The 26777-nt window shown below is 40.8% G+C and overlaps 1 protein-coding gene and 1 long non-coding RNA gene across 4 annotated transcripts in view; one reads left to right on the top strand and one right to left on the bottom strand.

Moving 5' to 3' along the window:
- Positions 1–4282: 4282 nt before the first annotated feature.
- The window catches only part of Hdac8 (histone deacetylase 8), a 201334-nt gene continuing 178839 nt past the window's right edge, over positions 4283–26777 (top strand). The window contains exons 1-4 of one of the 3 annotated variants that reach the window (XM_076918842.1): positions 4283–4701; positions 5190–5242; positions 9136–9266; positions 11228–11369. In XM_076918842.1, the coding sequence (XP_076774957.1) occupies positions 4591–4701; positions 5190–5242; positions 9136–9266; positions 11228–11369 (437 nt within the window). In that variant the 5' untranslated portion in view covers positions 4283–4590. The remainder of the gene's footprint in view (positions 4702–5189; positions 5243–9135; positions 9267–11227; positions 11370–26777) is intronic. The other 2 variants (XM_034486387.2, XM_034486386.2) reach the window with 2 other exon arrangements.
- LOC143435578 (uncharacterized) lies at positions 8191–26009 on the bottom strand. Its single transcript, XR_013106018.1, has 3 exons — positions 25871–26009; positions 24939–25002; positions 8191–8275 (listed from the first exon to the last, which is right to left on the bottom strand). It is a non-coding gene; the product is annotated as an uncharacterized LOC143435578 (long non-coding RNA).

Genomic DNA, 26777 nt, shown 5'->3' with positions numbered 1-26777 from the left:
CACTGAGTTTTATTGAGGCTACTTACAGGAGCAGCAATGACTCAAAGAAAGCTGCATCACAAAAGCTTATGCCAGCATGGGTGAGAGCTCACAAAGCCTGGAAATCTGGAGCACACTGTACAACTTGTAGCTCAACAAGTTGGAGAGTGTCCTTTCCAGGTGGCTCAGCTGGTCTTCCCGGCAGTTTGGCTGGTCTCTGCTTCTTCCAAGAAACCTTGTCTGAGAGGGAATCAGCAGTGTTTACTCTTAGGAGAGAGAGGACCTAAGGAATCTGGTCAGTTTCAGGGACTTCCTGAGGTATTTTAAGTTGTTTAGATTATTTCTTATCACGAGCTATTTTAAGTTATTTTCTGTCTTAAGGAACTTCCCTGTAGGAGGGGAGTGTTTGAATCTTGAAAAAACCAGATATCCAACAATCCTGCACACATGCACACCCCCAAAGACTAGAAATAAAGACCAGATAGATATGTAAGAAAGTTGAGGCCAGAGATGGCAGTGTGCACCATGTACATGTATATGTATTTTTTTGATGGATGGAGCAAAAGTCCCCATAAGCAAGTTCCATTGAGTAATTGCCAACACAGAACATGTCATTCTGGATGAAAAATAAGCTTCAACCTTTATTGCTCAGGAAAGAAAAAGATTCTACCCCTTTATTGTTGAAAGTTAGGAGAAAAAAAAGCCTAAGTAAGAAAAAACTTTGTCCTCTTTAGTGCTAAAAGAAAAAAAGCCTCATCTCTCTACTGGTGAAAGAAAAAACCTTTTCCTTTTTATTGCTGAATAAAAGAGTCTCGTCCTTGTCAGTAAGAAAAAAGCCTGCTTTCTTTCTTAGTGCAGTTAGCCCATGACACATGAAGGTTTACAGAACTCTAATTGTAGCTTTCATACTAATGAGGGCTCAAAATTACTTGTATAAACTTAGGAATTCTATAAAATCATTATTAAGAATTACAAAATCATCAATTTGTCTACATAGCATTGCTACATGAGAGTACATTTTCATTGATCTGCAGAAAATCCGCCCACTAGAGTGGGCTAATGCCCAAGAATCATTAGAATATGTAATAATGACAGGAAACACATATCAGCAATAAGAATCAATCCTCGGGTGAGATTTTTCTGAAGGCCCTGCAATTCAGAATTTACTCATTGCAGCCATGCAAATATAATGGGTCATCACCAGAAAAGTCACCTGCATTCCTTTAGCCAATCCCAGATGGGCTCCTGACAAGAGATAATGGTACACACACACACACACACACACACACACACACACACACACCAACAAGTAGAAGGAAAGGTCTGATACCTACTTAAGAGAGTTCAAACCCGAGTTAATGGTAGCCAGTCTGGGGTAGCAGCTGTGTGAAGGGGGCGGGGGGAAGCAGATGCATTTAAGGCTTTTCTGAGGACTGGCGATGGGACTGATGGAAATTGCTGATGGGTTGGATATGCAGGTGAAAGAACAGAAAGGGACACAGAAAGCCCTTAGGTTTCTGGCTTGTCCAAGAGGGGCAAGTGTAAAAATGGAGAAAGGGCTAGAAAGGACATGAATGGGAGAAATGAGACATTTAGTTTTGAAAACATGAAAGTTATATCCAAAAGTTATAAGTTATAGCCACCTATTTCGCCATACTACCCTGGATATCTTAACTACTTATAACTTCATCTTTATTATTTTTTAGTGAGGAAAAGTGTGTGTGTGTGTGTGTCCGTCCCTCCTAAAGCACAAGACACTCTTAGCTAGCAGCTGTGGACAATTGGAAGCAGCCCCATATCACACACACCTGGCATCAAAACAAGAAAATCCACATAACTGGGTTTTTAAAGAAAGCAAAGTTCTCCCTACACTACCCTCTAAGTTCTTCCTCCACACAGCCTTGTTTCTTTTTGGTGCTGCAAAGATTAAGCACACACTCTGTCTCTGAACTAAGGCCCTACTTTCTTATACTGGACCTGGTAGCCTTCTCTTCACCCAGATTGTAAACTTTCCAAGGATGCCAACATCTCTCTTTCATCTCCTTCACTCTCTCCAAGTAGCAAGGAGGCCTTATGGAGCTCCCCCTGTGCTCTGCTATTTCCTTTCTCTTCCCATCCTGGCAGCCTAGTTTGAATCACTGATCACTCCATATCTAGACTTTTGTGGCATCCACTGCTCCAGTCTTTCAAGTCACTAATTTTCATACACACTGCAGCTCTAGAATATTTTTCTGAAAATTATAAGGAATTTGGGTCTAGTTCACTTGCCTGGCAGACACAGGCCCGGGTTTCATTCCCAGCACTACAAAAAACGCCTCCCTATTTGAAAAGAATGAAGCATGTTTTCATTAGCCCAGTACTGAAGCCTTTCATGATCTTTGCTGTTCCACTAAAATAGAGTAGGTAGGTTTTTTTGTATTATTCGTGGATTTATTTATTTGATATGGGGGACAAGGACTATAGTAGCCCTGCCTGGCCGACACTGGCCTCGACCTTGTGATTCTCCTTCCACTGCTTCTTGAATACTTGTATTGCTGGCATGTGCCACCAAGTCGAGCTTTCTTCTTGGTATTGAAATTGTTTCTGTGTTGTTATTCTGTGTGCCAGGTGCTCCTATGTAATGGCACAAGCATATGAAGGTCAGAGGATAGACAACCTGCAGAAGGTATTTTTCACTTTCCACTATGAGGCATCCAGAGATTGAATTCAGGTCATCAAGCTTAGCAGCAAGTACCTTGACCTGCTGAGCAATCTTGCCTGTCACAGTTCTTTCTTTCTTTTTTTAATCTAAGCTGATCTTTCCAGTCAGCAGGCCCTCTCATTCACACCAAGCACAGTATTGTACATCTCATAAGATGTTCTCAAATGCTAGTAAGAATCCTACTTAACCATTTACTGTTAAGTACTTAATGCTTATTAAGTAAGCTAAACACCCCCATTCATTATCTGGCTCTGTTATTAATATAGTTTCTAATTCAGCCGCCTTATTTTATCTATTATAATGCAGATTCCCTAAAAGCACAGTGTATCTTTGAATCCAAAGCTAAACTGTACACTTAGTTGATAGAAGTTTTTGAGTAACTGAATGATTACAACACTTTGAACTAGTTCTATAAACAAATACAAATGAAGCATAGCTCGTTCCATTCTAATTGGAGAACAAATGCATCACACACACAAACACACACACACAGTCACAGGTGTACATATCTCAAGATTTCAATATCAACTACTGGGATTCTAAATTGAATATTGACCACAGGTATAGCAGAAAGTCAACCTGGAAGGATCAAATTCATATAGTAAAAAGAGTATTTTGATTTTTGCTGTTAGGTAGATCTAATTTTGGATTGTTTCCCTACCTCAGTGTGTGACTGAGAATGATTTTCATTCTTCAGAGTACATCTGCAAGGTGGACATACTACAGCTTCCTTCACAGAACTGTTGAAAGGATTGAGTAAGATATTCCCCAAAGTGCTTATCACAGAACAAATGTTCAAAGCAAGCTAGCAATTTAAAGAAGTTACAAATATGGGCATGTCTTGGATGCCTCAGTAGGTCAGTTGAGGATGGTATGAATGTTGGGAGCTTGGGAGTTGATCAGCTAGGCTCGGATCATGGAGGCATCCAGAACCCCCAAACTTCTGGTGGAAATAACACTGCCTGGGGACACACTAACACCCAGTACACCAAACCTAAAACATTTGCCCTATCCATTGTTTAGCTGTAGAAGCAAATGAAAGGAAACACCGGTGTGTGTATTGGGGGATGGGGAGATATGTTTTCCAACTACTTGGGAGACAACCCGTGCTTTTCATCACATCACATGAAAGCTCCAGGAGGAGGCTGACATCTTTCTTTGGTTAGATTCTACCCTGCAATTTCCACAATCCCTGTCAGTTTTAGAAAGGTGACATCGGATTTGTCAGAGTAGATTATTGGTGAAGTTGTTAATCTCTTATAGACAATGATGAAAAGTAGTGAACTAAAGTTGTAGCACAAAATTTACTCTATAAAAATTTCAAACCATCCTCCACATCTTAGTATAATTAGCTGATGTAGCTGGGTGGTGGTGGTCCTACCTGCTACTGAATGTTTATTGTACCTCTATTTAAATATTTAAATGATGTTTTCAGTTTGAAAACTTAAGAGTTCAGACTCTTAGCGCCAAAACTTGAAACAGTAGTTTTTAGTGTTTAGCTGTGTGACTATTCTGCTACCATACTCCTTTAAAACTACATCTCCCAGCATGCTTTGAAGCTGGTCTGACCTCATTTCAAATGGCCCCGTAGGGCAACAAGGCTGGTTACTTTTGACCGTGCTACTTGTGCCATGAAAAAAAAGATCCCAATTGTCAGTTATTTGGTTTTTATATCTATCATGCACCCTTTTTGAACTGTGGTCATCAGTAGAAGGTATCTGGCCTGGAAGGGCCCATCCATCCCCGCAGTTGGACGAGGGAGCAGGGAAATTATCTCTGGCGATCTAAATAGGAGGGAATGTTGACAAGGGAGCACCGCTAGGGCTGAACAGAGGAGCAGGAACTAGAGCTCAGGCTGAGTCCGAAAACTGTTGGCTCGACTTTGGCTCGCGGAAGGTTGGAAGTGGGAGATGGAGATGCCAGATGAACCCGCCAATAGTGGGAATTCACTACCCCCGGTTTATATTTACAGTCCTGAGTATGTCAGCATCTGCGACTCCCTTGTGAAGGTCCCCAAACGGGTAAGAGAGATATAGATCAAAGACCACGGTTGGCGGGGATCGGGATCAGGGTAGGAGGGTGCGAAAGGGAGTATACTAGGAAACAGGGAAAATTGGATTGAAAGATACCTTCAGCAAAAATTTCACTAGCAGTGCCAGGCACGCCAAGCTGAAGCAGAAGGAAGTGGTTAGTTACCTTCAGAGAGCTCAGCGGGGCATCCAACGCTCGAGTGGGGGGGGGGTGGGGGGGGAGGGGAAGGATTGGCGAAAAGGTGGTGGAATTACCAATAGAAGGTCCTGGACCACAAACTGTTGGGCGAGAGTATTCCATCACTTGCGTTAATAAGGCTGGGTAGCTTCGAATCTTGGCGATTTTGAGACTTTGTGTTTGTCTTAAGTGTATTCTGTTAAAGTGACAGAAGGGATAAGAGAGAAAGTAGTTAGTTCAACATGGAGGATGTTGTTAATGACATTTCAGTAAATTGAACCTTTCTTTTATGCTGTTTCAGGCCAGTATGGTTCACTCTCTGATTGAAGCATATGCCTTGCATAAACAAATGAGGTAAGTACGTTGACCTTTCTGAACGTGTTCATTTATGAGGTCAGGTGTGTTTACAGCCTTAATACCTTGTCTCCCAGTGGGACTAACCAGGGAGAAATGCTGCTTTCAAAAAAACAAATCTTTTTGTGGGAGTGTTCAGAGTCTTTGTTAGATGTCTGTACCTCTCAGGAAAAGCTTTTGACGGATTGAGAATACTTGGGAAAGGCACACAAAGGAGTTAAGAGCTGTTAGAAATGGACTTTGCTTCTAGATAGGTGGGGAGGTGTTAAGCAGGAAAATGTTCAGTTTTGATTTATATTTGGTCTGGATTTTGTTTTGTTTGTTTTCTCAAGCTACATTTGGGGATGTGGGTTCAATTTGAGACTTTTAGATCTGCTACCCAACCCCGATCACCACCAAACATTAACCTGGTCTCTGTTGACCACACAAGAAAAGCTAGCTACATGCTTCTCAAAAACAAGCCAAAAACAAGCTTTCTGTTGATTGCCAATTCTATATTTAATGTCATAAATGAAACGATTATGGACCTAGCATGTGTCAAATGAGGTTTTTCTCATTACTAACCAACTAGGTGGCTGCCTGTATCACCTAATGCTTCATTTTCTTCACAGAAAGTAATATAATAGGTTTTCAGATTTTATCGTTGGTATTCAGTCATTTTTAATGTGTCCATTCTTTAGGAATGTTTTGTTGTTTTGAGACAGGGTCTCACTGTGTAGCTCTGGCTAGCCAAGAACTGTTACATCAACCAGGCTGGCCTTGAATTTACCAAGATCCACCTGCCTCGAATCCCAGATGCAGGATCAGCAGGTGTGCATCATCATACCTTTCTAGGAATGTTTTTCTACCTACACTTAACTCCTGTGTTCATCAAAATAACTATTTGCCTCACCTTAAAGTATTTTAACATTTTTCTGAGCCTGGTGGTGCAGGTCTTTTAATTCTAGGCCTTTGGAAGGCTGAGACAGGAACATCACAACTTCAAGCCAGCTGGGTAACAGCCACACCCTGTTTCAAAATAAAATTTTGAAATTTTTTTTTTGGGGGTTTAGGATAGTGTTCAATGTGTAGAGCACCTGCCTAGCAAATAGGAGGCCTAGGCTCCCCCACACAAAATTAACACTTAAAAAATGTTATTGCAAACAAGATGTCAAAGCAAAAGTCATTAGCTTGCTGTTAAGCAGGGGCTGGCTGTCAGTATTCTGAAGTAGATGGGGAGGTGCTGTGAGGGAACAGTTAGGGTGGGAAACACAATCCAATAGCTTGTGAAAAAAATGAAAAAAAAAAGTCTCACTACATAGCCTAAGCTGCCCTAGAACTCACTAGAAGAGATCAGGCTGGCTTTGAATTCAGAGATTCCTCTGTCTCCTGAGTGCTGGGATTAAAGGCACGAACCATTGTACTGGGCTCCTTGATGTTTTTATTTTAAACAGTTTATTACATTGCATTTATTTATTTTGATGGGGTCTGGGGGCCTGAGGGCCTGAGGGGATGGTCAAGTGCCATAATACACACGTGGAGGTCAGGAAAGAACTAGCAAGAGCTGGTTCTCTCTTTCCACCATGTGGGTCCTGGGGATTGAACTTAAGTTTTCAGGATTGGCAACAAGTGACTGCACCTGAGCCGTCGTGCTGGCCCTAAAATTTTATTTTAATAGTTTGTTCACCTCTCATGGTATGGACATGTGCTTGAAGAGAAAACAAGAATCCTTTTGAGGTTGAACCACAGGATTTCAAACACCTTGATTATACTAGTTGCCTAAATATCCGACCTGGACTAGCTCACAGTAAACTCATGGCTGTACTTCCATTCAGAAAACATACATGGCTACCTTTCTGTGGCTAGAGCAGTGCTCCTTCCATTGGAATGGGCCGTCATCTTGTTAAGATCTACATTCTTGTTAGAATACAAACTGTGGTTTACTAGGCTCAGGGTGAGACTTGGGCTCTGGCTTTCTAAGGAGGAAATGCCACAGTGCTCCTGTTCAGCAAGGGTTAGAGAACGTACCTGCAGCAGAATCCAGAAGACGAAATGGGAAACCAGCAGGTAGAAGCCAGGAATCCCATGGAACTCACTTCCTTTATTCACACTCTTTTTGTCCTTTACTGTGAGGAGCTGCTGATTGAGAGGTTCCGGGCGTTTGCTCCATCTCTCCTTCCTCTGGGAGACAGAACTTTTTATATTAGCCGACTCTGGGGAGACCCCAGTCCAGTTTCCATACTTTTTACACATAGAAAGGAAGAACATTTGTTGTGCAAGCACTGGGACCCAATCCTCCCCCCCACCCCCCCGAATCCACAGGAAAGGCTGGGTTTTGTCACACATACCTGTAAACTCAATGTCTTGGCAGGGGTAGACAAGAGTCAGATTAATTGCTGGGTTTGCTGCTCGCCAGTCTAACTCCAGGTTCAGATCCAATGAGAGAATCTTGTCTCAAGTAAAGATGCATGAGAGTTATAGAACAGGACATGTGCCATCATTCTCTGATCTCTGTGCATGTACAGACTTACAAACTCCCATGCATATGTACATGGTCATACAGTATCTCCCGACACCGCTAAAACCTTTTTATATTTGACTTCCCTTTTTCTTTGAGACAGGGACTTACAGAACTCAGTCTGATCTAGAACTTGAAATGTAGCCCAGGCTGACGTTATACTCATCATCCTCCTGCCTCTTAAGTGCTATGAGTACAGGTATTTGCTGCCATATCTAACGTGTTACCTTTATGTATTTGGGGGTGAGTGGGAATCAACCATAGGGCCTTGTACATGTAGATTTTGTATGACTGAGCTACATCCCCAGTCTAGTTTCCATACTTTTTACACTAATATTGATGATAGTTGTCCACAAAGTTTGTTATATGTTATCATTCCATCTGTACATAAGGTCACTAAGTTGACTGATTTTCTAAGGAAGAAAGCTGAAGTACAGAAAAGTCAACTTACCTGAAGTTACCAGAAGCAGGAAGTATAGAGGTTAGGAAAGCAAGCCAGTTCTCTGGCTCCAAATCCTCACTGATAGCCAAGTTCCCTGTTAAAATAAACATACACAGGGATAGGGATACAAGGTTTAGCACTAAACTTCGAATTGAAAGGATTACCCAGTCCAAGTAGCAGTAGATTCCGGTGGAAATAGCTTTGCTGGATTGTCACAAGAGATGTGCCTCACAGAGTCAAGTTTATATTTTAACTTTAAAAAACATAGTTTTATATTTCCTTATTTTATGTAGATGAGTGTTTTGCCTGCATGTGTGTGCCTGGTTCTTACACAGGTCAGATCTGGAACTTGAATTATACATGGTTGTAAGTCACCATGTGGATGCTGGGAAATGAACCCCAGTCCTCTGCAAGAGCAGCCAGTTTTCTTAAACCCCAAGCTATCTTTCCAGCCCCAGAGTTCTTTCAAATTTTTAAAATTTTATTATTTATTTATCTATTTACTTATTAGGGGGATGTGTGGATCATAGAGCACATGTGGAGGTCAGAGGGCAGTTGGTCATCTCCTCCACAATATGAGTTCCAGGGATTAAACCCAGGTTGTAAGGCTTAGTGCCAGGGGCTTTTACCCACTGGGCCATCTTGCTGGTTCTGGGTTACTAAGTTCTGTTTGGTTAAACTAGGGACCTTGATCCATGATTATTGGTTTGAGTTAAATATAATTATTTTCAGCTGTGTTCCCTTACCTAAAATCTCAAAGGAAAGATGTGTCCTCTTGCCTCTCCTTGGTGGGGTCAATATCATAGCTGGAAGAAGTGAAGGCTAAACATTGCAGTGAGGGGACAGTGTGTTAATGAATCACTGGAATCAGAAGCTGGGAGTTGTCTTCTCCATTCAGCACCTTGTGTACTCTGGGCCTGACTCACATTTCTATGTTTGATCCATTATTATTAGGATAGTGAAACCCAAAGTGGCCTCCATGGAGGAGATGGCCACCTTCCACACGGATGCCTATCTGCAACATCTCCAGAAGGTCAGCCAAGAAGGTGATGAGGACCATCCAGACTCCATAGAATATGGACTAGGTAAGGTTTTCTCAGGCAACAGTGGAAGGTCAATAGTCTCCCCACCCCCTCACCCCTGTAGTTATGTTACTTATGTGGGTCTCTCTCTATGCATATGTATAGTATATGTATGTATGTTTGTGTGTGGCACTGTACATGTGTCTGTGGTATACATGTGGAACTAAAGGTCAACACTGGGTGTCTTCTTTAGTCATTCTACACCTTATTTTTTGAGACAAAGATTCTCATTGAACTTGAACCTTACCATTTTGACTAGGTTGGCTGGCCATTGACTTCTAAGACTCTACCTGTCTTTACTCCTCCAATGTTGGGTTAGTAGACTTCCCATCCCTCCTACTTGTGTGGCAGGCATTGGACTGACTGAGCTACCTCCCTAACCCAAAATACTTTCTTTTTTATCTTTATTTTAAATTTTATGTGTATCCATGTATGCCTGAGTGTAGGTATGTGCACCACATGCATGCAGTGCCAGTGGAAGTCATAAGAGGCCTTAGATCCCTTGGAACTGAAGTTATAGACACTTGTGAGCTGACATGTGGGTTCTCAAACTTGAACCCAGGTCCTCTGGAAGAGCAACCAGTGCTCTCGACTGCTGACTCATCTCTCTAGCCCTATACTTTTTAATTAAAAATTACTATAACTGGTGTGTGTGTATGTGTGTACACACTTATATGTGTGTTATTGAGGATGAAACTTGGCCTTGAATATGCTAACCAGGTACTCTGTCATAGCTATATTCCTAGTCCCAACTGTTCATTTTAATCCCATGGTTTGATCATATTTTGTACACTATATAAGTTAACTACAACTGAAATGATGAGCCTGATGGAGAAGAATCCTTTTGATCCTGTAATCCTAACAGCAGCACTTAGGTCTACTCTGGATACACACACACACACACACATACACATACACACACATACACATACACACACATATGCAAATCCAGCTACACTGTAATCATATATTTTAAGGATAGATTTATTTGGTTTGGGTCTTTTTTAGTTTTATTAGTTTTATTTTTTGAAACATTGTCTCACTATTGTAGCCCTGGCTAGCCTGGAACTTGTCTGTATCTGTCTTCCAAGTGCTGGAATTAAATGTGTGTGTCACTGTGCATGGCATTAAGGAAATATTTATATTCTGGCTAAGTTTCCTACCTTATCTTTCATTAACAGATTTATTAGGAAAGAAAACCACAATGAATTGTCAACAGCATGGTCTAGAGCAGGGGTGTCCAACTTGCAGCTCATGGACCATATACCTCACAGGGTAGCTATTAATGGTGACAACAGCAAACTGTGATGTCCAAGGTTAGGTACCCCCTGTTCTAGAGAAACCTCATGAGTTCATAGAAGGACACTAGATTTAGAATCAAGAGACTGGTCCAAGGCCTGGGTCTATGTGACCACTGGCAAAATATATCATCTCTCAGGCCTTGATTGACTAATGGAGGGATCTGAAAAGTTCACCTTGGAGGCTTAATCCTTTCTATATCTTCCCTCCCAAACACTGGAGATGTGTCTGTCTCCATTGGAGCTGAGGTCAACTCAGAAGCTTCTTAGTAGGTCACACTGTTGTGCTAACAGGAGCCTGATATATCTGTCTCCTTAGCGGTCTGCCAGAGCCTGACATATTAGAGGTGGATGCTCACAGCTGACCATTGAACTGATCACAGGGTCCCCAATGGAGAAGTTAGAGAAAAGACTGAAGAAACTGAAAGGGTTTGTGGCCCCATGAGGAGAGCAACAATACCAACCAACCAGAGCTCCCCAGGGTCTAAACCACCAGCCTGGGAGCACATAGGGAGGGACCCATAACTCCATCTGTATATGTAGGGGAGGATGGCCTTGTCGGGCATAGGTGGGAGAGGAGGTCCTTGGTCCACACTGTTGTCATACCTCAACCTGTTCAGTCTTCTCCAGATCATCTTTAACAGACTTCCTTGGTTTTGTCCCCAGGTTATGACTGCCCAGCCACAGAAGGCATATTTGACTATGCAGCAGCTATAGGAGGAGGTACAATCACAGCTGCCCAGTGCCTGATTGATGGGAAGTGTAAAGTAGCAATTAACTGGTCTGGAGGGTGGCATCATGCAAAGAAGTAAGAAAACAACCTACCTGCTTTCTGATCCTTTCCTCAGTCTCTCAGTTATATAAACCTGTATACTTGTTACACTGACACTTAAGGGAACCATATGTGTGTTAGCATTTTATAAGGTGTTCTGAAAACATGAAAATGAAGATAGATGACCTAATATAGTGGAAAGTACTCAACTGAAAGTCAAGGCATCTGAGTTGTATGTTTTGTTTCCTGCAAACTTGGCTTAACCTCCCAATGCCCCAGTTTCTTCATCAGTAAAGGGACAGAAAAAGCATAGACATTCAACAATCTACACATTCCTTAGGAAATTTCCTGTCTCAAGGACTTGGCTCTAGAAACAGAATTAGAATCACTAGAGGACAATATAAATTATGATATTAAGAGAATATGTGTAATATATAAGACATAGAATAGCAGTACGGAGAAGTTAATCATGAAAGTCTTGGGAGAGGATTATGTATGTGAATACACTGTAGCTGTCTTCAAACACACCAGAAGAGGGCATCAGATCCCATTATAGATGGTTATGAGCCTTTGCTCTTTGCTTAGAAAGGCCTTTTGGAGGGGTGTGTGTGTGTGTCTTATTCCACATCTGGAATCTCAATGACTATGTTAAGAAGTACTTACTACTTGTTAGGGAAGGGCATCAGCTAAGTAAAAGACAATAGATGTCTTAGTAACTGGCAGTGTGTGCAGCCAACCAAGGCCTTGGTTTAAAGGGCTTCTCTGTCCTTTGGGCATGTGGAGTAAGAAAGTCCTATGGTATCCCTGAGAAGCTTTGCTCTGGCAAGCTTCATTTTTTTTTTTTTTTTTTGCTCTCATTTCCCAAGTTTTTGACCCCTGCAAAAGGCCTGCTGGGGCCTGAGGTCAGTTTCAGACCTTCCTACTTCTTCCTACTTCCTCGATTTCCAAGGCAACAGCCATATATTCTAGTGGTATCAGTCATGGCTGCTTGGCTGCATGCAAGTTCAACGGTACCCACATAATATTCACTGTTTAGGACAGCTTTCAATTCAGCTAATTCTGTCTGGAAACAGACAGACTTCAGGAAGTAGGCTTCAGGCAGACTTGCAGTGAATGGAAAAGACAGACTTGGGGGGGGGGGATTGACCCAATTCAGGTCTGAATTCTGAGATGTTCTTAGCACCCCTAGAGCCTCTCTGAAGTGGGCTATAGGCTTATAAGCTTACATGAAGCTAAGCATGACCTGCTATTGTTACTAGAAATTTTGGGGAAGCCCAACCTGGAGTGTCCCTTGTTACTGAGCAAATTGGGGTCTCCTCTTGGGTTTTTAGTCCAATTAAATTAAAGAATTTAAGAATAGACTCCGGCTTTAACACAATGGGCAGGAATAAATGTATTCCCAGGACAAAAGGGGCTAGCCTGATCAAGCTATATATGATATTCCTGAGGTTTGACCAAACGGGAAATACTAACCTCAAGCTATGGATAATTTTATCAGCATTATCTGCAGCATCAAAGCTCAACAGAGCAGCATTCTTTAAATTCATAATCTCACTATGCAAAGTTAACACACCCAGAGAGGTGTTAGGATTATGCCAAATATTCTACAGGTGTCTTTAAACTTTTTTCTAATTATAATGACTATCACTGTAAATTTTAGAAGTAACATCACTCTAATGGTATTGGTCATGACACTTGAGATGGTTCCTAACTCTTAAACCCTGAACCTCCTTCCAATAATTTGAATAGAATATAGAGCATCAATCCACAGGTTGGCAGCCAAAGTACATGGCTTGAAACTGAAAATGGTCCCCCAGACAGAGCTATTAATATAAAGGCTGGCAAGCCAAGGATGGGTAAGATTCTACACAAAGTCTTACCAACCTAAGACAGAAGTTCATTGCTTTTGATAATGTATATCTATGGGTAAGAAGGCATTCTTGTTAGAACAACCTAAGGACAGGCTCAGTCTTGTTTATGCAATGAATAGGGGGAGATGTGGATAGCTTTTGGGGCTGCCTGGCAGGAATCTGACATATGCCAAGGACAAGGAAATGGACTTCAGGCAGGAATGTGACATTAGGCTAGAACAAAGAAGTAATTTCAGGCAGAAATCTAAATTTTAGGCTAGAACAAAGAAGTAATTTCAGGCAGAAATCTAAATCTTAAACTAGAACAAGGAAGTAATTTCAGACAAGAATCTAAATCTTAAGCTAGAACAAGGAAGTAATTTCAGACAGGAATCTAAATCTTAAGCTAGAACAAGGAAGTAATTTCAGACAAGAATCTAAATCTTAAGCTAGAACAAGGAAGTAATTTCAGACAGGAATCTAAATCTTAAACTAGAACAAGGAAGTAATTTCAGACAAGAATCTAAATCTTAAGCTAGAACAAGGAAGTAATTTCAGACAGGAATCTAAATCTTAAACTAGAACAAGGAAGTAATTTCAGACAAGAATCTAAATCTTAAGCTAGAACAAGGAAGTAATTTCAGACAGGAATCTAAATCTTAAACTAGAACAAGGAAGTAATTTCAGACAGGAATCTAAATCTTAAACTAGAACAAGGAAGTAATTTCAGACAGGAATCTAAATCCAAGGCTAGAACAAGGAAGTAGGCTTCAGGCATGAAAACGACTTTGGGATAGGACAGGGAAGTAGGCTCAGGTATTTTGGTCATCCTGATAATCCCTTAGAAATAGTGATCACAGGGGTGATCACGGGACTCTGTTTATTGACCTGCATGTTGTTTGACTATCAGGGTTTATTGTCTTGCTTGTTCCTTGACTATTTGCATCTATTGTATTGCTAGTTCCTCAACCTAGAACTGACCTTAATACTTGCATGTAATTAAAATGGTATAAAAGCAAGAAAGGAGGAGGAGGGATGGGATAGGGGATTAATAGGGGGCATGGGGGAAGGGGATAACATCAGAAATGTAAATAAATAAACTATCGAATAAAAAAAGAATAGACTCAGGCTAGGCATAGTGACACATTTTTAATCTTAGCACTCAGGAGACAGAGTCAGGCAGGTCTCTTAGTTCTAGTCCTGCTATGACTGTGTAGTGAGATTCTGTCTCAATAAAATAACCTCAAGGACAATGACACTTCTTAGTCTTTAAAAGGAAACCCTTAGGGCAGGCAAGCTGTAGATTTTGGTAGCTGCCAGGGAGGCTGAAAAAGAGGAAAAGAGAAAAAACTTGCCTTTTGTAGCCAGCTCATAACAGAAATGAGGGATTGGGAGTCAGCGGTAGAAATATCATCAAAGAAGAAGAGTAAGAAAGCCCAGAGTATCTGGGGAAGCAGAATGCCCAGTATCTGAAGAGAGAGACAGAAACAGAGGGAGGGAGGGATGGATGGATGGATAGATAGATAGACAGACTGACAGACAGATAGATTGAGTATACTCTTCTAAATCATTCAGAAAAGCAAGCAGGCTTAACCCAGCTAAGGCTCGAAAAAGCAACTGCAGTGCAGTGCAGTACAGTGCAGTGCAGTGTGTGTGTGTGCTTGTGTGTGTGCTTGTGTGTGGTTTCTGAGCAGGAAAAGTACATCCTCTCATTAAGGATGTAATTAATTGTTCTTCCCATCTATTTAGCATGCCTTTAGGTGGGCTCTTGTACTTGCTTCATTAACTTTTCTGTTTTGAGTAGCTTGGACTGTTAACTTAGATTGAGATTTCTTATCTCCTCCAGATATCCTAACAGTCTCTGCTCTAAAGAAGTTGCCCTGACATCATTTAGAAGATAGGATGAAATTGGGGACTGGGTAAAACCCAGTTCCATCATAGAAATCTAGAGATCCAGTTCTAAAGCTTTTTACCAGATGCTCTTAGTGTCTGGTCTGGAGTTCTGCTCACATCCACACGTAGGCAGGGATGCTCTTTAGAGAGGAGATAAGGACCAGAGCTCCCTTGTAGCATCTGGACATTCCTGGAATGGCTACTGTAGGGAATCCCTGCCCTAAGCTGCCCATCAAGTTTCTATGTCCTGTTTTCTTCACTGAAATCTCACTATTTAATCCTCCCAAATATACACAAATTCATAAATCCCATTTATTCCTTAAACCAGCATTGATTAAACACTGCATATCAAGCATGAGTTTCTTATCTTTAGTAATGAGATAGAGAAATTGAAGCCAAGTATATTTCCCCCACCCAAATTTTTAAAAATCCTTTAAAAAAAATATTCAGGTGCTATCAGGGTTCTGTTGTAACTAGCTTCTCAAAAACTTTGATAGTATTAAGAGTGGGAAATATGTTCATACTTGTTGACTTGGTAACGGCATTCTTAGAACTCTATTTTGAGGAAATAACCCAATCTTGGGGATGGTATGGCATATCACTACATTTGAAAGTTAAGTAAGAGTGATTTTTGAAAATCACTGCTAAAGGACTAATGCTACTAAATATTAGGTATATCAGTCTAGAATAATGAAAACACTGGCCTAACATAGTATGAGCCTCAAAGAGACCAATTCTGCCTAAGTTTGTAGAAGCTATATTGTGAAAGTCGAAGTTAGCTGCCTTCCTGGCTAGGCTGAGCTTTGACCAAATTCCTCTTTCCTTTTATTCATTTTCTCTCATTGTGAACATAGGCAGGCTGGCCAAGTCCAGCGAGTCAGTTGGTACACAAAATCCAGGCCTTTTGGCAAGGGGGTAGAGCACACAGCAACAGTATCTAGGAGGAAGAGAGAGGCTCTAAGGCATTTTTATTCTTTGCCAAGTGTGTTTTCTCCCCTCATGCCCCTGTCATTTGTCTCCACCATCCCCCAGAAAGTCCCTATTCAGTAGCTCAGAAAGCTATGTTGTATTCAGTCTCATCAATGAGATGTGTGTGTGTGTGTTAAAAAGTGAATACAATTGTTTTTCTCCTGTTAAATTTTTTATGCCAGCTCATCATTCAGCCAAGAACCTAGAAGGAAGAGAGCATTATTCCTCTCCCCACACAGACAGTTGAACAAACTGGCACTGGAGTCATGCCTTACACACTAACTCTACCTTCTTCCTTCAGTTTCTGCACTTTCAGCTTCCTGTATGGAGGAGACATTTACTATTTAGTAGCATTTCCTTGATAATTCGGTAGCTGCTTTTCCTCCACATTTTGCTGTGAGTCAAGCGCCACCTGCTGGCAGTCAACTATTATGGCCTCTATTTTTTAAATGACTTTAGCTTATTTTTGTTTTATTTTTTTCTGACCTCAAGCTCTCTTTATAGCCAAGAATGACCTTAAATTGCTAATCCTCACACTTCTACCTCAAAGTGCTTGGATTACAGGGATGTAGCACTGTCTGGTTTTTGAAATGCAGAGGATCAACCCCAGGGCCTCTACATACTTTGTAAGCTCTCCACCAACTGAGCTTCATGCCCCGCCCCAAAGTTTCAGTGCTGGAAATTGAACGTAGGACCTCATGCATGCTAGGCAGGTGCTCTGCCACTGAGTTATATTCTCAACCTGGCATTTCATATACATATAAAGTGATCGGTCTTGACTGAGTGCACTGTTTACTATCTTATCCATGCACTTGGCAGTATACTTCACTTTGATTTCAAAGAGGCATTTCTATTGGAATCTCTTTACTAGTTAGTAAATGTATACTGATGTTTTCCTTCACCAAATGATCACTTTCAAATTTTATAATATGTAAAGTATGCCTCCCATAAATTTTAAGAAAAGATCCTTTTTAAGGGCTGTTCTTCCGTCTTTCCTTCCATGTCTTCACAATCTTACATGGATATAGTTGTCTCCATGGTTTGGAGGAAAAGAAAGCTTTAAGAACTTTAAGAGAGATTATGTTGTATTTTGAATAAAGCCAAGACAGATAGGAATACATAGCTTAGAAGCAGTTTGGAGGTCCCAGATGGGAGAGGAACGATGAAAAGGGGGACTAGAGAGATAGCTGTGCATGAGACTCACAGTTCAGATCCACAGAACCCAGGTAGATGCTGGATAGATACTGTGGCTTCAAGTAATACCAGCACTAAAGAGGCAAAGACATGGGCAATTCCCAGCACAGAGTGGATAGCTTAGACTAGCCGGAATCGGTGAGCTCCAGGTTTAAGAAGCCCTACCTCAATAAATGAAAGTGGAGAACAATCAAAGTTGTGCAAGATGCAGCCTTTCTACTTTGTTCTCATGCTCATGCTCAATGCGTAATCATATGTGGAAAACTAAAGAATGTTAAGATACACTGTTCAATTATTACTTAAGACTCCATGTAGGACAGGAGTTCTTATGGGGATCAATGCCTACTTATATTGCTGGTATGAGACATTTTGTTGTTGATGTTGATTCTTTAGCTAATTATTGCTTCAGGCAAAGCTGCCCTAAAGCTTATGATCCTCCTGCCTCAGCAGCCTGAGTGCTAAGATTACAAGTCAACACACCATGCCTGAAGCAATAATTTCTTAGATCTAATTTGCATTGGAGAAAGTGATTTTTTAAAAGGATGCATGGTAGGAGTAGAAAGGGCTGTTCATTAAATCATGTTGTGACAGCTTGTAGCATTTATAGTTTCATTTCCTGTAATAAACTAAAACAGGTGGCAGTTGGAGAGAAGAGTTAAATATTTTTTAAAAAGCAAGTTCTAAAACTAGGATGGGTGAAACTATATTTATCAAGCTTCTAACCAGAAATAGATTTCTATGTTTAGGAAGTAGTAGGAAATAGTCTCAGGAAAAAGATCAAATCTGACACTAAAAAAATTAAAAACTAATACACAAGTTTTTAAGCCACTTTAAGAATAAAAGATAAACACAGACTGGCAAAGTCCATGTAACATAAATATAACAAAGTGTAATAGACTTGTATTATTTAAGGCCACATGCTTTATAGTGTATAAAAAGAAATTTGGTGAAAGAACATGAATAGACAGTTTATAAGAGAGTATAAGTGCAATTAGAAGATGTGAGAGAAATGTTCATTACCAATCAAAAATTCAACTTGGTGAAGTCAGGTGGTGGTGGTGGTGGTGGTGGTGCTCCATGCCTTTAATCCTAGAGGCAGGTGGATCGCTTGAGTTCAAGGCCAGCCTGGTCTACACAGAGAAACCCTGTCTTGAAAAACCAGCTAGCCAAACAAACAAACAAAAAACCAACTTGGTGCTGGGGATATAGGTCACTAGTGTAAGTGTAAAGCCTTCCCTTCTATTCCCAGTACTACAGACAGACAAATCTAATGCACAAAACCCTTTTAAGCCTGTATTTGAAAGAATGTTTTTTTAAAAATCGTACATCTACCAGTCAGGGAATAAAGGAATGGTAAGTTTAGTCCATGAAATATTATGCATGCTATAATTTTTGCCTTGTCTCTCTGCATTCTTTTCTAAGGACTTGACCCAAGGCCTCCTGCATTGCTTCCTACACACTGTACCACTGAGCTACATGTATCTCAAGCCCTTATGTATTATGTGTAATGGTGATTATGAAAATTATAGGGCATTTCAAGAATAAAATATACTTTTAAATAATTTATTTTTATTTTATGTACATTGGTGACTTAACTGCATGCATGTCTATGTGAAGGTGTCAGATCCCCTGGAACTGGAGTCACAGACACTTGTGAGCTGCCATGTGGGTGCTGGGAATTGAACCCAAGTCCTCTGAAAGAGCAGACAGTGTTCTTAACCACTGAGATATCTCTCTAGCCCCGAGTAAAATATATTTTAAAAGTGATATTTAAGATAATATGCACATTGTAATTACTGTATCACACATATGAGGAAAACAGTGGGAATAAGCACACTGGTCACCATACAGTGGAAGAGTTATGTAGGAGTTTCTTTGATTTTGAGACATCATCTCCCTTTGTGGCCCTGGCTAGCATGGGACTCACTGATGGTTTCAAGCTGGCAGTGATTTTCTTGCTTCTGCTTTTCAAGTGCTTTAAACTACAGGCATGTGCCACCACATAATTCCAAAGGGTTTGTAGTGAGATGATAACTGCTGTTATAGTTGAAATTTAGCAAAATAAAAAGAAGCAAATAATAGGGAAAATATAGCCAGGAGTTAAACTCTTTAGTTAATTTAACATAGTTTCATAAATAGACAAAATGACACAGATATACAACAAATAATTTTAAAAATTAGCATCACATGGAGAAACTGAAATTGAAATACGTATTTTTCCTTCCTGCCAAATCTGAGATGACTCTTGATAATCTATTCTAAGGAAACTAACCCCCACTAAAATGGTAAGTGTATGTATGATGATGATACTTGATACTTTCTCAGTTACTGTAACACCTCCGAAGGCAACAGGAGGGATAGCTAAACATTCAACAGTAGTAAAATGGTTAGATAGTATCCTCTCTCTCTGGGATATTATATAACCATTAAAAATGGTGGTCAGAGTCAGATGTGGTAGTGCAAGCCTTTAATCCCACAGGGTAGGTGGATCTCTGTGAGTTAGAGGCCAGCCTGGTCTACATAGTAAGTTCCAGGACAGCCAGGGTTACATAGACTGTCTCAAAAAAAGCAAAAAAATAGGTGGTTAGGGTGATTTCATAACTAGGAAAAATGTCCTTAATATAACAGATTCGTACATCAGATTTTTGTTAAGGGTGGATAGCTCTAATACACACTCATTCACTTAGATTATACTCATGCAAGATTTTTATACAATTGAAAAAAATCTTTAAATACAGCAAAAAAAATTGTTGGCATTGCACATGTATGCGTATATATTTTATATGCTTCTGCATGACATAAAATTTAAAACTCACATAACACACGTTTTTAAGCCACTTAAAGTTTGTGTGCACATACATATCTTTTTCTGTTTCCTCTATTTTCTCTGAGGTACTTGTGTTTTTTCTATAAATGGGAGGCAATGATGATGTGGTATAGTGAGTGTGTGTGTGTGTGTGCTTGTAATCATGTGCAACGTAGTGTGTAATGAGAAAGGAGTCATGCTTTCTCACTTGGTAAGGATAGGAGTTGCCTAGCAGAAGGATTGATGACACAATAGCAGCAGGAAAGTATGGTGCATTTGGAGAACTCTAAGTAGTGAAATGGTCAGTCTGAAGAGAAGTCAAGACAACATTACAAAGTTTTGTGATTCAAACTAAAGAATAGGACATTTTCTCTGGTTGAGTGAGGACTTATTAAAGAATTTCGGTAGTTCTTCTGTATGCTGATTGAATTAGATACTATTGAAATCATTCCATTTACAGACATTAAGCTCTTGCTGTATGTCATATGGGAAGGAAACAAGCATATATGAGGTTCTTATTATTCAAGGGAAGTGAGATTGGACAAACGGTCACTAAGCAAATCCATTTTAAAGCGATACTAAAACATGACATGGCAGTACCTTCCTATAATCCCAGAATTTTGGAGGCAGCAGGAAGAGGATGGCAAGTTTGAGATGAGCCTAAGCTACATATTGAGACTGTATCTTTAAAAAGGAAGAGGTGGGGCTGGAAAGATTGCTCAACAATTAAGAGTAATTGCTGTTCTTGTAGAGGACCCAGGTTCAGTTTCTAGCACCCACATAATGGCCCAAAACTGTCCATAATTCCAGTTACAGGGGATATGATGTCCTCTTCTGACCTGCACTGGCTCTAGACACATGCAGGCAAAACACATAAGATAAGAAGTCTTTTGGAGGTGGAGGGATTGTAGAGTGCATTCTGAATGAGCAGAGTCTTATTAGGTAGATAGGATGCCAGTGGAAATAATGAGAATCATATGTTTGTTTTGTCTAGTTTCATAAAACTGAGTCCTGAGTAAAACTATGTAGTAGTTCCCCTAACAAACAACATGTCAGGGATTAGTGTAGTTTTGATTAGGATCTTTTTTTTTTTTTTTTTTGACAAAATTGCCTGATATTTCAAGGTGGTGTATTGAATTCCTGAGATTCTTGCACCGTGGTTCTTAAGAGCTGATTTTGGCCAGGGTATTCAAGGAGTATCTGTTTTCCTGTGAGCTTCTCTTTAATCAACTCAGTATTCACAATAGTCTCTTCTGAACTACACTGAAAATTCGTGGTCCTTGCTTAGTTTCTTCCTTTTCAATTGTAAATTAGCTTACCATATTGATGTTTTTTATTTTGTGTGCTCACTTCGTGATATCCTGCATTTTATACATGACTTGTAACTTTACTCTGTGATAAATTTGTATTGAGTTGCTAGGTGATGTATCTGATGATCTGGGAGACTCAAAAATGAATGGATGAATGGACAGGGTGTTAATGCATAATTCAGAAGGTTGTTTGAGTTGAGACAGTTAGAAAGTGGTCAGTTCACTATCAAACACATTCATAGCTTTTGAAATCCTAGGAAATCCCAAAACCTTTCTATTACTGCTCCTTGGTAATGAGAACTCCCTGTATCAGCAAAAGACTAGTGCAGCATTTTTTATACTGATGGCAGCAACTCATTAATGGAGCATTTAAATAACTTAGTGGACTGCAACACACACACACACACATATATATGTGATATCTATAATATATATGTGATATCTATAATATATATGTGAGATCTATGTATGAGAATTGCATAAACCTTGTTTTGGGTAAGGGTTAGGTGTACTTTTGATTACTAAGTCATAATGCAAAATGACATGCCACTGTAGAATGGAATGACCATGAACTCTGAAATAAGAGCTAGATGTAAATCCAGGCTTTACCACATAGGAGGTGTGTGTCACCCCAGGATTATTGCAGGAACAGTGTGTGCACAGCACGGAGATGGCAGAGTTGTGGGGACTGCCGAGACTGTTATTAAACCTGAAAGCATGGACTCTGTAGACAAGTGGCCAGAAATGATAAGGATTGGAATGGTCTTTCTATGCCAAACTAAATAGCCCGGACTCTGTCAAGCTTGGCCATTTTTTTCCCAGTGATTCTTAACTATCTTTGTCCTTGAACGTCTCAGAAAATTCAATGAAAGCTGTTTGTTCTTAGAAAATGTATACAACACAAAATTTTCCTCATAGTTTGAGAAAGTTTCTTAAAACCTGTTCTGGATCCAGGCTAAGAACCGTTGCTTAGACTAAGAACCCCCACTTAAGACACTGAAGAGTTATTGAAGGGAATGTAGTCAAGAGTATGTATCTCTGTCAGACTTGTATCTTAGAAACCCATTCTAACTGTAGTTGGCAGGTAAATCCAGGGAATAGAGGCTGCGGGTAGGAACACAGATTAGGGCTTGCCATGCTAATGTACCTAAGAACAGATGAGAGCAATAGTGATCAGCACAGAAGAGGAAACACAGTCAGGGGCATCTAGTGATAGAGTAGATAGAAAGGTGACCAATTAGTCATAAATGACATAAAAGGGGTGGTTGGCATGGACTTTGTGTGTAGGTGACTGCATCTGCTGAGTTAGAGAATCAGCAAGTGCACGTGAGGACTGATGGGGTTATATCTTATTAATGGCATCTGTTAGAGAGTTGGTAATAGGACACCGCCCTGGGCTTCTCTATCTTTAGTGTGCATACAGAATATCTTGGGAGCTTGTTAAAATACAAGAGGACTGGGATAGAACCTGGGAATCTACATTGACAGAAACTCACAGCAGTGCTGCCCATCCCTAGTCTACAGACCATCCTTATAATAACAGCAAGAGGCTGGAGCTAAGGGGAGTCTTCTTCAATGGAATGACAGCCTTCGACTTAATAGCATCATGGGCAGTTATTAAAAACAAGGAACTAGACCAACTGTCCTGGAAAGAATGCATAGAATAGTGGGAAATACAGCAAATACCAGCCCTTGTGGAATGGCAATTGTTAAAGGGAAGATGGAAACTGAGGTTTATCTCTGTGTAGAGTACATGATTGCCATGTGTGTATTGTGGGCATGAACTTGGACTTCATGCCCACAATACACACAGAGAAACACATATACATGCACATGCACAGTCACCCGCACACATGTGTGGACATACACACACAGAGAGAGTGGGGTGGGGAAGAAAAGTCTATGACAGGATTTTGAGAGGGAATAGTCTCAAGAATGACTTTCACCATAGAAACCAAGGGTGAAAATGAGCCTCAAAAGACATACTGGAGTAGCCATGTTTGAGCCTATTCTGCATACATTTGCCATGTAAGTGATGATGTCCCAGGGGAGAAGTCATAACTGAAGGTGAAATAACTTTAAATGTTATCATAATTTATAGTCCTCCAAAGGGACTCAGTATATAAACAGATGTACAGCGTATCTATGATATTAAAGTTTCATGGCAGGAGGAAATGATTAAGAAAAGCTGTCTTAAAGAGATCCTTGAGTGGGAGCCAGGCACAATAATGAGAAAAACGGTTGAGAAGCAGGACTTCAGAGATGTGAAGATCAGGAAGGGGGTTTGGTGAAAAGGGCTGGGCCAGACAGCCAAAGACATAGAGGAAGAGTATGCCCTACACAAAGCTACGGCAGCATTACAGAGGCAGAACAGCAGAAAATAAGATGTGAAAATCAACACCCCCAAAAGGGACCCCAAAAGCAGGGAGTCCCCGGGGAGCCTTACATGCTAGTGTCACTGGGAGCTATATGTGAAGTAGGCAGTGATGGAAGATGGGACAGAGATGTGGGAAACTCCTGAAGGGCTTCATGTTTATTAGAATCACACAGTGGAACCTGGTCGATTTTGCCAGGGAAAGTCACCCCTGGCAGCACAAACAGTAATCTCAGCTATTTGGGAGGCTAAGGCAGGAGTTGAAGGCTTGCCTGGGCTGTAGTCACAGATGAGTGTGGCAGGAGTGTGTGTGCTGCCTGCTAGCAAAAGAAGAGGCCTGCCAGGATGCCTGCTTCTGTGTGCAATGACTCTTGCCTTCCTAGTTCCTTGGCCCATGGACCTTTTTGAGTCATTAGATTCTTTTGAAGTCAGTCCATTAGGAAGTTACTTTGTCACATCCAGATTTTCTTAAAATGGAACTCATCCTACTCTTGCAAACAACCCCAGGATTATTAGAACCTGGCACAAGACAGTGACTCAACTTCCTCAACACTGACATTGGGACAGTCCCTTCAGCCAATCCTCATCCTTTCACCTCGGTGGTGCCTGTCTCTGCTTCTGCACTTCAGTTTGCAATGACTTGCTTCATCCTGATCTGACAGTGCACTTAAAACCCACACCGACAGTTCAGCTGTGTTTTACTTCATGACACTTTACTGCATGCCCTTTACATGACACTTTACTGATGTGTTTTACTGCATGACACTTTTGGTTTCTACCTGGCTATATTGAGCCTCTTTGTCTCCTTTCTTGAAAGAAAGAGATCATTGTCTAGCTGGATGATGTTGTTTCCCAAGTGTTCCACTTGGGGGCAGTGAATGATAGAGCCAGAAGCTTGGCAAGCTCTACAAGCCTGTGAGTGAGACTTCTGGCTCATATTACCAACCAGCTAAGTTCAAACTGCAAGAGTTGGGAGTCCCAGTAGCCTCATCATTTTATGCATCAGATGCAGTGAATGAAAGTGACTGTACTATAGTTCCAATTCCCTGAAGAGCTGTGCACAACAGAACTTTTTGCCATAGCAGCCAACCAACCATCCTCCTCCACCTGCTCCTCCTCAGCTCTAGCCTTACCAACTTGTAGATAACTGCATGAAAGGAGATCTGCATGCTGAGTCAGCCACGTCATCTCCCCACCAAAGTCACACACCTTATTTCATCCATGGATGGCATGTCCTTGTCCCTTGTCACTCAATCTTTTCCCATGCTGACACCTGCAGAACAAGCACATTACCATAGAAATAAGTGAGCAGCCAGACAGTCCTATTGATGTTTATCCAGCCGATAAGAGGCCAGCTTCTCCGTAACAAAACTATCAAGCTGGCCACCAGAAGAACAACCAGCTGAGGCGTGCTTTGTTCCTATGGTACTCTCCCCTATCCTCCAGTGGATGAGGTATGTTCTTGTGGTCCTTACAGAACTGGGGAAAACACTGTATCACAGGAAATCCAAGTTCCAACTATTCTGACCACGGCACCTAAGAATGTTCAGCCAATCTGAGCTGCATTGTGCCTCCATATCCTCATTTATAAATTGCAGGTAATAATATTACCTACTTCATAGGATTATAAGGATTAAATATGATAATTTCATTAAAGAATATATGAAAGATCTCATCATATAAGGGATAAAAGTTGTGTATCACATGCACACTAGATTCTACTCAGACATCTTAGGCAACCTCTCAGTCCTTGGTCCAGTAAGTCTAACTGCTTGTGCAGCTGAAAGCAGGCCTGGTATTGCATTCCGCTTTGTGTATACACTACCTGTGGCTGAAATTAGACTATTACACTACCCATATCAGAGTTTAATTTCAGGGTTTAGCTACCAGCAACTCTCTACCCTCCTACTTCATGCCTAATATTACAAAGAATTCCCTTTATCAGCCAACCTCTCATTCTACTAGAATCTGACTCACATCTTTGAAGCAAATAAAGATACTACCTATCAGTATACTATGGAGCCATCCTGTAATTAACAATAGTGACGATTTAGCAGCCTTGATATTGAGGCTTTAGCAGCAAACAAGCTCTCTGAGCTTCACACCAAGGCCTTCTGTAAAACCAAAATTCTGGACAGTACCTTGGCACAGGTTTCATCAGATCCTCCCTCTCTTCACCTTGGCCTTGAGCAGCTTTCTGAAAAGAAAAAGGTGGAGTCTTTCCATCAATATCGTATGTAATCACTATCCAGAAATTCCTTTCCCTATCTCTATCCCTAATCAATTCATAAGTTTGTGGTCTTCACAGACCTTATCTAGATCAAGAAAGATAAAAGGTAATGAATAGAGAATTCACTCTCGCCTTCCTTCAGCAAATGAGATGTTGGCCCCCTCTTCAAATACATGCAATTCTCTAGTCAGTGGTTTTATAAATTCTCCTAATGTGATGCTAGGTTCTCTGGGCTAGGTGCTAATGCAGTGATTACTGTAGCAATTTTACAGGCCTGATTCTCAGGAATAAAAAGAGTGTCTCTGAGCTACATTTGTGTGTGTGTGTGTGTGTGTGTGTGTGTGTGTGTGTGTGTGTGTTCAGGGCACATTCAGATGGTTTCCACCAACATGAGACTTAAACATAAGGCCTCTGAAGCCACTGTGTAGGTTTAAATTGCAGCCGTGTCATCTATACTGACCTTGAGCAGTGTAGACATTCGTTCCTCAGTTTCCTCACATAGAAATGGTGATGATAAATGTACCTATCTCGCCCGGCGGTGGTGGTGCACGCCTTTAATCCCAGCACTTGGGAGGCAGAGACAGGCGGATTTCTGAGTTCGAGGCCAGCCTGGTCTACAGAGTGAGTTCTAGGACAGCCAGGACTACACAGAGAAACCCTGTCTCGAAAAACCAAAGGGAAAAAAAAAGAAAGTACCTATCTCACAGAGCACATGGATCAGAAGGGAAATAGACACAGCATGTATACAATAGCAGCAGCCAGGACGTCAAACAGTGTGTGCTGCTAAGTTCTATATGAGTTCTGCTAACTGGATTTTT

The sequence above is a fragment of the Arvicanthis niloticus genome, chromosome X (genome assembly GCF_011762505.2).
Source record: "Arvicanthis niloticus isolate mArvNil1 chromosome X, mArvNil1.pat.X, whole genome shotgun sequence".
Lineage (NCBI taxonomy): Eukaryota > Metazoa > Chordata > Mammalia > Rodentia > Muridae > Arvicanthis > Arvicanthis niloticus.
Note: the sequence above shows the minus strand (reverse complement) of the source record. Positions and strands in the feature narration are given on the sequence as shown.